The 12295-nt window shown below is 40.6% G+C and overlaps 1 protein-coding gene across 2 annotated transcripts in view; it reads left to right on the top strand.

Annotated features, from left to right (window-relative positions):
- The window catches only part of bcar1 (BCAR1 scaffold protein, Cas family member), a 56096-nt gene that overhangs the window by 14025 nt on the left and 29776 nt on the right, over window positions 1-12295 (top strand). The window contains exon 1 of one of the 2 annotated variants that reach the window (XM_084934342.1): window positions 8636-9255. The exons of the other annotated variant lie outside the window; for it this stretch is intronic. Within the exon in view, the coding sequence (XP_084790468.1) occupies window positions 9244-9255 (12 nt within the window). The 5' untranslated portion in view covers window positions 8636-9243. Of the gene's footprint in view, window positions 1-8635; window positions 9256-12295 lie in introns of those variants that run through there. 2 annotated transcript variants of the gene reach the window in all.

Here is a 12295-nt window from a genome sequence, read left to right as displayed (position 1 = left end):
CTGAGGCGCAGGGAAAAATATCGACAAGTCGATGAACATCATTTACAGATATATTGGGTAAATGCCCAAGACATCTATAGAAATGTAAATCGCCGCTTGATTCATTCACTTGCTTAACTTGTTTTGGACCGTAAACAGGGCGCGAATAGGACACCGGAAACAAAGCTCCCCACAGGAGTTTCCGCACCGGAAGTAGCATATGCTAACGTGCACATAGTCAATCCCACCTTTCGCCAGATCTTAACATGCTCTGTTGAGATGTTTGCTATGAAAAGTGCAAGTGTCGTGATGAAACGTGATGTGTGACAGTTGGGGACAGGGCTTTACATGACAGGAGATACTGCAGTTTTATTTCTGATTTATTCTGTGTGGAAAGCCTTTTCATAAGATGGTAATTTAGATGTTCATCTATCTTTGACATCTTAAGTTGTCTTAAAAAAATAAATGTGATCTGTGAAAAGCAAGAATAGGAGTGTGCAAGTTTATTTTGTCTAGCACAAACTCTTCAGGCTGTCTGTCCATCCGTCCCATTCTTATAAACACGGTATCTCCTGAGCACTTTCAGTGAATTCTGCAAATTTAAACCTTTGCTTGGACTGAAGAAAGAACTTGTTATATTTGGTCAATGTGACCAATTGTTCTGCTTTATGAAGCTGGATTTGGAATTATCCAGATAGTTTAAGGCTTATACCCGAGTTTTTAGTATTATAAAGGGACCGTCACTTCTTACTGTGGTGCACCACTGCTCCAGAATAGCTTATCTTCCAAATTAGAGACCACCAGGTAGGAAATCACATCTTTTTTTCTCAATATTTTTTGCCACTGTTTTGTTCTACAAGCCTGAAAACATAAGATCCTAAAACAGAACACCTCTATTTGTTCTTATGGACCTTATATCAGATTTGCATGTACTCTCGGTGTTATGTTTGATGCTGTTTTTGAAACACCACCGTGGCTGCACTTGAAAGAATGAAAAATGTTGTGTTGAAATAAAAAATCTTAAACAAAAACGATCTGCAGAATAGGACAAAATCATTCAGGACACTTAGACAAACACACAACAAGGCAACACAAAATCAGTGCAGAGATTAGAAGAGGCAACCGTGTGATTGTGTGTAGTGAGTGTGACCTTTTCTGTTCAGTCCTGGAGGAGAGAGGGAAGAAGGGGAAGAAAGTTCTGATTTGTTAATGCTGGAAAAGACACTTGGAATAGGTGGGAGTCCACCAAACCAGAATTAAGTGTGAAACTGCAGCTCTGCAGGGCAGCTGTAGTCAGGTCAGCAGTGATAATTTTAAGGTTACTAAGCAGGAATTCTCCTATGTTTTACCTTTGCTATAATAAGCATCATTTAAATGTTTAGACTGGTTTCGTAGACCTCTGCTGGAATAACAATTATAATCCATCAAATTTTCCCGTGTCTTAACGATAGAGTAATGATACTCTGTTAACCTGCACAGACAGAAGCATTGCCGACTTTCCTTTCTGGCTTCAAATAGGTTAAACTTTATTAATATAGTAGGTGATGTACAACTAAACACTAATGAAAGTGAAAATGTAAAAGGACTGGTATTTATGTGCTGCTCACTGATGCTTTATTTTATGCACTTGGGAAACTGTCTGTCTTACATCCACACTCAGAGTTAGTGTGGACGATGTCTTCATTTCATTGATGTTGTCAGTCACAGAGCTGTGAGGGGGACAGGCAGGGTACACCCTGGAAAGGCCGCCAGTCTACCTCAAGAGAGACAACCGTTTACGCTCAGATTCACACCTTTGGACAATTTAGAATTACCAGTTAACCCATGTCTTTGCACTGTGGGAGGAAGCTAGAGTTCCTTGGGAGAACCCACACAGAATGACCCAAGCTGGCCTGTGGGTTCAAAATCTGAACCTTCTGGCTGTGAGACCACAGTGCAAACCAGTTTAGCACCATGCCACCCCACCTTTCTGCCAAAGGATCTTAATCTGTTCTTCCCTTCTACCGCTACGCACTGGTCCATGGTGTGGGATGGCAATTGTGAAGACTAAATTGCTTGGCTTGTGGTTCACAACCAATTCACAGAATAGGAGCTAGACTGATTGAACTCATAAATCTGGTTCTTTGTGTGTGTGTGTGTGCGTGTGTGCGTGTGTGCGTGCGCGCGCGCAACTTGGTTATTTGCAGTTAGGGTTATTTTTCCATTTTTACCCACCAGTTAAAAATGATGGCTAAAAAAAAAATATATATATTATATAATATAATATATATATATATATATATATATATATATATATATATATATATATATATATATATTTTTTTTTTTTTTTTTTACCTTTTTTTTTTTTTTTTTAACTGGGTCATTTTTTCTGTACTGATCATGTCTGTACTTCATGTCTGATTTGCCCCTGACAAAAATAGGAGCTGACGTAGAAAGGGCAGATACACTTTTGGTATCAGTGATGTTAGTCAGATTCACAGCAATGTCCAGTTTTTTTTTAACCACCTATCCAATTCAGTGTCACTGTCATAGCGCACCGAGAGTACAGAAAGCTGGTATGCTATGTAGCAGCTGGAATGGTAAATGGTAAAAATCCATCCATAATCCAGGTAACTCTTATTTTCTAAATGATACAGAATAAAGAGCAGCCAGGCTACGCTGCTAATTAGGCTCCTGTAAGGGCAAGAGGTCAGCGAGGCAGCCTGATGCTTTAAAAGTCATCAGTCAAATGTTAGCATCAGCTCTAAAGCCAAGAGGCACACAGAGTGAGGTGAGATGGTCGTTTTCATGTGGTGTTTGCTTCTGTGACGTCTTAAAGATTTATGCCATTCCAGCAGTATGCAGTAGAAAGTGCAGAAAACAGACGAGTACTCTGCTACTGTATACTGGGGCAGAATGCTAATTAGCCTACTTTACTTCTGATGGCCTATAAAAAGACTGCACAGCCCTGGGAGAGCTTTTTGGGACTTGTCTGTCGTCTTTCTTTTCCTCTGTAATGTAACTATGTAAATGGATCTGTTTATTTGCTAGAGTTATACTTCCCTACCTAACCCTAACACAGTCCTGGGTTAGGGTTAGGTAGGGAAGGCCTTACCTAAGACCAACAGTCTTAGGTAAGGCCTGGGTAGGGATGGGTATTGATAAGATTTTCACGATTCCGATTCCAGTTTCGATTCTGTTTAACGATTCGATTCTCTTATCGATTCTTTTTTAAAAAAAAGGAGAACACTAAGGTCGATTAGCTTAGAACTTTGTTTTATATCGTCTCTTTGAACAAGATAGAAATTTAGGAGTAACATGGCCTTACAAACCCAACAGTGAGATCTTAAGAGATCCAGCCTATGGCTCTTCCATGGGGTGTCACAGGGTCCCCAGGAAAAAAAAATAGTAAATGTAAAATAATAAAATAAATATTCTTCTGTAGCAATAACAAAGTATAACATAAATTATTCTGTAGCAATTACACAAGAATATCCAGTAATGTCCCTGCCTACAATTAAACACATTCACTTACCGAAAATCGGGGCATCTGCTGTGGCAAATAGGTGCAAGCCTTTTACCACAAACTTAGTCACTGCTCGGTGACATTCGTCTATCCTGGCCTGAAAGGAGGCGCTACCGGTAGACTGCAGCGAGAACTGCCAGCATCTGAGCCAGCCAGACTCTGTCTGTCTCATCATGGTCACCTAAATGCACAGTAATAGCAGGTTTTGTAATAAGGCAGATCGCGCTAACATAATATGCACTGTTAGTTGATTATTTACCTGCCGCATTAACGGGAGAGGACATGCAAACGTTACCGCTGCTGCTGGGTTGAGATTCACGAGTCCGGAGCGGAATTAAAAACACGACATTCATTTCAGGTCATCGCGTGTTTTGTGACAAATGCTTTTGCATATTCGTAGTGTTTCCTCCCTTAAATGAAAGATCTACTTTGCAAGTATTGCAAGTTGCCCTGTTGTCATCCGTTCTCGTAAAGTATAACCAAACTTTTGAGCGTTTGAGCCGCCATGTTTCCTGCCAGGTAAATGACGCTCCGCAACGTGGTGACGTCATTCGGGGCGACTGGAATCAATAAGGGAATCGTTTGCAAAAATGGCAAACAATTCCAAGGAATTGAAACAGTGGGAACCGGTTCTCAACAAGCACCGGTTTTCGATACCCATCCCTAGGCCTGGGAGATTCATTTTAGTAAGAATTCCTGGTCCCAGCGGGTTATTAAAGCAAGGTATCCGAGATAAACGGATTACTCTTTACATTCATGTTCAGTATTAAGCTCCTTTTAATTTCTTGCAGCGTAAACCTGGCAGGTTTTCCTCTTCTGAACAAATTCAAACACGCACACCTTTTAGCACAACTCGAGCCAAGATGACTAAAAGAGATGTTTCAAAAGACCTCAAAAAACCTGTCCAGAGGAAACAAACGTTTAGGAAAAGAAGAAAAAAATTAGTATGTAGAACTTGTGGAAGGAGGGTGCCTGGAGTGGCCTCTTCCTGCCTTGGCTGATGCAAGTTTTATGTTACAGTACAAGAATGAATCATCGTTGTGTTTGTCAGCAGAAACAGGTTAGACGTGGAAGAACTCGGAAAAAAGTTTTGTTTATTGTATGAATGACAAAGAGGCTCCCGCTGACTGAGTGATTCGATAAACTGTGGTTTAGGTATTTAAATGCCGTTTTGAGAGATCTATTATTCACCACCAAAATATTAAACAGCATGGGATAATTTCAGTGCTTTGAAATGTTTTCAGAAGCATTTTTGACATGCAAATATTCAATCTTCAATATTAATGCACAGGCTTCTATGATAATGACTAGCAAGTAGTCAGTAACAACAGGGTAGCAGATACATTCACACTGTAAGTCCCACTAGCACCCCCTCCAGTCAGCTGTCGTTGCACACAGTGATTATAAGGACTGTGCAATGCTGGAAATCAAAGTGATATCTTTTCTTATTATCTTCAAGCATGTCCAGCAGGGAGACGGAGGCATGCCACAGAACCATCACATTATTTAGAATTTCTTTCCCATTCATTTTTAGTAATAGCTGAAGGTAAGATCAGGAGGAACCACAGTCAGTACAGCTGGCTACTTTAAAGACGTGATATCCTTGAAAAATATAACTGGTAAAACTAAACGGGTGTCATCAAGTCTATTTGGGTGCACTTTTTACAAAACAGACAGTGTAGTTTTTTAAATGATGTTACAATGAAGAGGACTTTTTTTTTCTTCCACCTCTACAGTTCAGGAACACGGTGGGTCTGAGGCCCATCGCAGCTGTCACATGAGAAGAGGTGGAAAACACCCTGCACAGGTCACCAGTCTGTCATAGGGGTGACACAGACTGACAACCATTCAGCAAATACACAGGAAGGAGCACACACCCTGCCCAGACAGGCTGTAGCTGGCTGGTGGACTGGAATCCAGGACCTTCTTATTATGAGACAACTGCCCAAACTACTGTGATTGGAGACATGTTAAAAGTTGCTGAAAGTAAAGTATTGCTGGGCAGGTAAAAAAACATACTTTGCATGTAATCAGTGATACTGGAGACAGTCAGTGGACTGTTAGTAGTAGAAACGAAGCAAATTTTTTCATACTCATTATGTCAGAGGACAATATTTGAGCTGGACCTGCATGGAGTTTCCCATAAATATGGACCGTGTGTGTAAGTGTTGGAGTTCTTGGCTTGTTTGTAGCTCAATGTACTGTCCTAACTGTGTGTAGGGTTTTGTGTGTGCATTTAAATTTTTGTTCTTTTGGGGTTTTTTGCACATGCAAGTGCAAGGTTTTTGTCCAACAGGTGATTGGTGAGAAGATGCATATATAATAATTAAAAAGACTGACTTCTGTGTATAAGTATACAAACTGAACTGTAATGGCCGATGTATTGCTATCTGCCTCTCATCCTATAGGCAGTGTGTAACGCTGCCTACAATGGTTGTTATTGTGCTTTGCTGTCAAAGACCTGATTGTCAGACAGTAGAACAAAGAGTTCCCTCTATCAGGAAAAAGTCTGTGCTATGAGGCTAATAGAATAGGAAATATATTTTTGAAGGTTTTAGACAGCAGTTCATTGAACTCGCTACTAGACATGAATGTACTGAAACGGTTTTGTTCTTTTTTCAGTTAAGAGTTTTGGTATGCCTACTTCTCGTACTACAGCCACTCTATAAGCCAGTATCACAAAGTATGTGATGCTCAGCTCTGATTACTACCTTTAAATGTGAAGGACCAGGTCCTTAAATCACAAATATCTAGTGATGTATCTGCCGTATTAGACCAATAACTGCTTGAAACATTGGGTAAACAGAGCATACTACTACATAGTACTACTCTCTGCTCTATGTAGTACATTTCCAGTGTTTGGAGGGTTTTTTACTGTTGCACAGACAGTTTGCCATTTAGGACACAGTTTTATGATAATGGCCCAGATGGCTGTAGATGGCTGTAACCGAGTAGTGAATAGAGTGTATTGACACCACACAGTCTGATACTGAAAGAGACTACAGTTGACGAAAAAGACTGTTGACCTCCAGGATAGAAGCATGAAAGACGTAACGACAAAAGTCTTTTAGACAAAAAGTTTTTTTTTGTTTTTTTTTTTAAACAATTTCACTTAAACTTCTGCTGTGAGTGTGCTGACGCTGATTACATTACTCTGTTTGTGTGGGCAGAGCAAAGTGGAGGGGTCAGTGGGGATTTTTGAAACGAATGCTTGTGATATGGACATAATTTTGTTTATACATCACATAGATGGAAACAAAGCCGTGTGTGTGTTCGTGTTCGTTCACATTGTCTTGAGCAGGACAAAGTTGACACTTCTGCTGGCTCATAGATAATGTTAGCTGCTCCAGGGGCAGTATACCTGCTATGTTTCATATGCAACTACAACTTTCCCACCTACACGTTATCCCACTCTCTGCTGCTCACCCAGCAGCCAAGGGTAGATTTTGTGTGTGATTTTGAATCCGAACAGTGATCTGCAGTGTGGTTATGCAGTCAAAGAAAGAATGTTCCTGTTTCAAACCTGCTGGCTAACGTGGGCCTCTCTGTGTGGAGTTTGCATGTTGTGATGTTGAACGTAGGTGTCAGTGTGAGCATAAATGGCTGTCCATCTCTTTGTATTTTCCATGTTATAGACTGCAGACCCATCCAGGGTGTTTCTTGTCCCATGGCAGCTGGGATATGCTACCCTCAATTGTATAAGCAGTGAAGCAAATGGTTGAATAATGAGTTTTTTCTCTTAATTTAATTTACGCTTGCGGTAAATTAGAAAGAACTCCCAATCTGTTTGGCTGAATGTAGGTTTTGGGTTTAACCTCCTAAGACCTGAACTCTATCATGGCATGCGTTTTTTAATTCTCTTTGCTTTTTGGGCTGATTGGCACCTGATGAATGTAAAAACAAAGAATTACCAGATGTTTTTTAATGTGAACATGTGAACATGGTTGAAAATTGGTGTGATCTTGTGACCTTTGCTCTAAGCCTTGACGAATCTTTTCATTGACGTATTTGAAAATCTCTGAAAGACTGCTTTCATTATAGAGATAGTTGTACTTGTGCTGACTTCTTACCTTGCATCTTAGAAGAGGATCGATTTTTTTTTTTCCGGTGTAGGAATTGCTCAAGGATACAGGCTGTTAATGGTATGATTGGTATACAATGTATGAAGAGGGGGCAGCTTTACAAAAGGTAATCTGTGTGTTGGGAAGTGTTAAACTAGTAGCTCATGGAGAATGTATGCCTTCACAGAAAGCTTCTCTATGGGTGTGTCCCCAGATGATTTATTGTCTATGGAAACCGACAGTCTTACAAACTTTATTACTTTATTATTACAGGTTTATTACTTTCAGTCCAGGGTGTCCAAGAGGCCGTTCAAGGAAGGAATGGTAGACTGACTCCTGGTCCAGATCTCTTGGAAGCCACTCCAACTAAAAATATTAAATCCACAGCCATGTGGAACTCCTGATCTAGTTTTGAATTGACATTTTTTAGTGCTAAACAAACATTATTAGTAAAAGTTATGATAGCTTCCATATGCCTGTCCTGTACTTTTTCACCTATAAAGATATAGAATGAAATTCTTTTTTCAAAAACAGTTCTTGATCGATGGTAAAAATAAATAAATTAAAATATTCCCATTATTTTGCTCTTTTTTCTTTCCCCATCTCCATCTCACTCTATCCTTAACCTCATCTTCTGTCTCATTTTCATTACATCCACTAACCTTCTCTTTTCCTCTTGCCTGGCAGCTTCATCATCCACTGTCTGGTATAGCCACCCTCCCCCTTCTGCACATCTCCATACCACCTCAGCCTTGTTTCTAACTTTGTCTACAAAAAGCTGAACCTGAGCTGTCCCTCTGTTGTACTATTTTCTATCCTGTCCCCAAATCTGTATACTCCTAGTGCCTTTCCCAAGCCTGAATAAATGGGGAGTGTTGTGACAGAAGGGGATGTGGCATCAGATCTTTGCCAGGTCAGACGTAGATCAAAAAGGAAAGTAGTTTGTCTCTGTGTCCTTTATTCTGAATTTATATTTTTTTCAATAATGGAAAAACATTCTTTAGAGGCAGGGAAGTGCCTGCAGACAATTGGAACATTTTTTCAGATTTTTGGATTATAAAGGGTTAATTGATTGTCACATCCACTGAAATACATTCATGTTAGTCATTAGCTCTTTAAGGCTGGGTGCCAAAGAAATGCCAATCTGACAGTAAAGACAGTAAAGCTATGGCATGTTCCCTAGCGCCTGTGCATGAGCATACCAGAGCACTGACACGCTTTCTCAGCCTGGGAGTAAGGACACTGGGAGGGCTTATTTGCATGATAAGAGCTCCTCAGGCCAATAGACTGAGTGGACAGAGGAAATATCATGATTCAGCAGGAAGTGACGTGTCGGGTTACACACTCCGCCCTCTTTTCCACAGCAAAGACAGAGAGATCAAGGCAGAAAGAGGGGACGAGGAGGGTACAAGTAAATGAGGCAGGCAGCGGTCTCATTCTTGCTGTGTGAGATCACACAGGGGCATTATGTGGAGATCTGCTTGACTGTTGAAAACAAGACTGGACAAGACAAAAGAAGAGATACGGAGAAGGAAAATAACAGGGAGGGTTGGGAGAAGGACATAGGAAGGAAGGCGGGTGAAGGAGGGGACTTAGAGGAGTTTGGAGATCTTTTGGATCTTGTTGCACAGAGTCTCACAGGGCTGAGCTAAAGCCCTGCCTCGGAGTTAGCACAGCTGCCTTGCTTGGGACAAAATGAACTATCTGGTGAGTGTGTATGACAGTTTGTTTTCATGCAGAATCACAGCCCATACAGCATGCTGCCTCTTTAAGGTGATCCTTTTTTTCTAGCGTTTGTCTTACTCCTTTAGTTTCAGTGGTTTAGTGTGTTTTAGCAGAGCATGCTATACCCCAGCTGTGAAAGCACTGTGAAGGAGAGAGAGAGAGACTGGATTTAACATTTCTTCTGTGGACCTACCTTTTGTTGGCTCTCAGCAGGGTGTGTGTGTGTGTGTGTGTGTCTGTGTGTACACAGCAACATTTCAGGCATGCCATTGCATAAATAAACCTTGTAAGTTATGTGCTTTAAGAAAAAAAACATCCACAGTAAGTGAAATTTCACACTTCTAAGTTGGCTCGCTGAATATGTATTTCAAAGTATAGCAAAACATAAGTCACTAATGCTTATAGTTGTTAAAGATGCAAAGCTACTGGTTCTTTTAATCTTTTTTCTTTGAGTGCGTTTTTGGACAGAATCAGAGCACACAGAGCCGCCATATTCACCACATTTAGCTGTTTGGTTTTTCCACTATCCTTTCCACTTAAAGCCAGAAGCACAGGCTTATGTTGAAACAGAAGCCCCAGTGGACCTCGAAGGAGATTTTGGGGGGCTTTGTGACTGAAAAGAAAGAGAAAAAAGAAGAAAAAAAGGTCAGAGAGATGTGGTCTGTTGTTTTGCTTACTCAGAGGAAAGTAGGGAGAAATGTAGGTCTTATGGCCAACTGACAGTCAAAGGCGATCCCTTGGTTGAGTTAAGTGAGCAGAAATCAAGGCAGAACAGGATGCCATGTGCTGATACAGAACATGACAAAGATTTAGCTCAAACAATGGGGACTTGATGACTGGAGAGACAGAATTATGGTTTGATAGGGAGGGGGGGAATTTGTTTGATAGAAAGAAAAAGACTGCTCCTTCCTTGCTATTGTTTCTGAATGTTGGCTCAACACTTAGTCTGTGTGTGTGTGTGTTTGAAGCAAGTACACCGTAAGGAATGTTGCACATAGTTAAATACTGTAGAGCAGATTGCTGTGTTTGTAACGAGTAATTACCTGCCAGTAATTAGTGTGTAATCAATATGAAATAAGATTCCAGTGTCGTGTGATTTAGATGTAAGTCTCTCAGACCTTTACCACTGACTCCACGAGCCTGCCCTGTCCTGTTAGTGTGTGCGTGTGTGCTTTAACATATTCACTTTTAGTGAAAAATAAGGGCTGGAGACAAACTGCATTAGCATTAGCTAACCAGCACCCACAACAAGATTGAAGATGTGTTTAAGCATATAGCCCTCTTGGACTGTATACTCGAAAGCAGCCTTTCTGTGCTTTCAGATATATCACACAGTTAAGTATATAAGGAACCACAAAATCACAAGTGGTATATTTAGTGCATCCAATCAGTGATTAAATGGATAAGGAATAATGAAATGTTTGGAGTCGCTCTGAGACCACAGCATTTATTAAAGTCCAAGAATACAGTCTCTTCCTAATGAAGTAAAACATCATAGTTTTTGAATCAGTTACGCAGATTATTTAGGTTTTGATACTATTTTGATACTAAATGAAAAATGCATAAATGGCTGGTTAAGTATTAAACAATTGATGGATTACGCCTTTTATTACTTCATAAACATCATTAATAAGACTGTGTTTATTTTTATAACAGTTATGTTTCAGTTTAAACATAATCTACCATGTAAAAAAGTGTGAAATAGGATTTAAAAACATATTAATGCGTCATCGTTTACCAGAATTTGGTGCATATGGTGCATTGTCAGAAAGGTTAGCGAACACTTAAAGCTCATAAATGTCTTTAGAGATTATAAAGTTTGTTTTATTTTGATGCTAAGATTTTCACTGGGAGTGGGCAGAAAGGAGAGGATTAGAAACGAGTGCGTCAGACGGACGGCTCCGTTGGAGTAATTTGAAGACAAGGCTGAGGTGGTTTGGACATGTGCAGAGGAGGGAGAGTGGGCACACTGGTCAAATGATGATGAAGAGGGTGCTGCCAGGGAGGAGGAAAAGAGGAAGGCCTCAGAGGAGGTTCATGGATGTAGTGAAGGAGGACATGCAGACGGATGGTGTGACAGCGAGGGATGAGTTGGAGGCAGAGGAATTGCTGGAAATACTTAATGTGGTTGAGGTGCGAGAACCTCCTGTATAAAACATGCAGCAGGAAACAAATGTTTCACCCACTGTCCAGTGATTAATATTAGCAGTGATTTCTGAACATCCTCAGCAATCCCTCATCTGATGGACTTGGAGAACAGTGGAAAGTGGCTGAGTGAACACAGGAGATGCATATTGCTGTTCCACCCCTACTCCCAACTGCAAGTATAAAGATAGTATTATAGTGCAGGATGATACGGAGATGCTCTATTATCATCATGATTAATATTACAAGTGTAAGGCACTGTGATTGTCACTGATGCCTCACAGCAAGAAAGTTTAAGTTCAAACCTCCAACCTGGTGGTCTGGCTTCCACCCACAGTCCAAACACCTGTATGTCAGCTTAACTGGTCATTTCAAGCTGGCCTTAAGTGTGGAAGTGAGAGCTGTCTGCATGCCTTAGTCCTTCCTCACCCAGTGCAACAATGCAGCGTAGTAATGTGTGGATGGCGCTGTATGTCACATGTTATTCATTACAACTGTATTAAAACTCAATTTACCCTTATGGATTGAAATATACATATAAACATATAATGATCACTATTAAGATTTGCCAGAGATCTGAGTCAGCCCATACCTCTTTGTCAGTGTATTCTGCCCTTACTGATTGAGTCATCCAGGCCTGACTTACAGCAAGAATTTCCCTCTGTCTCCTGCATGACGCTTGACACATACAGCAACACCATCTCTCTGTCTTAAGCATACCCAGCATCTTTTGACTTTTGGTGATTAGGTGTCCGCCCTCATTTACCAAATCTCACATAGACTGAGCCAACAAACACAGCAGTCTTTAGTGCTGTGCTGGATAGATGCTATCTTGTATTTGTAATAAGTCGAGGGTTGAATCCGTGTCACTGAGGTG

The sequence above is a fragment of the Perissodus microlepis genome, chromosome 7 (genome assembly GCF_051167445.1).
Source record: "Perissodus microlepis isolate ML-2025 ecotype Zambia chromosome 7, ASM5116744v1, whole genome shotgun sequence".
In the NCBI taxonomy this organism is placed as follows: Eukaryota; Metazoa; Chordata; class Actinopteri; order Cichliformes; family Cichlidae; genus Perissodus; species Perissodus microlepis.
Note: the sequence above shows the minus strand (reverse complement) of the source record. Positions and strands in the feature narration are given on the sequence as shown.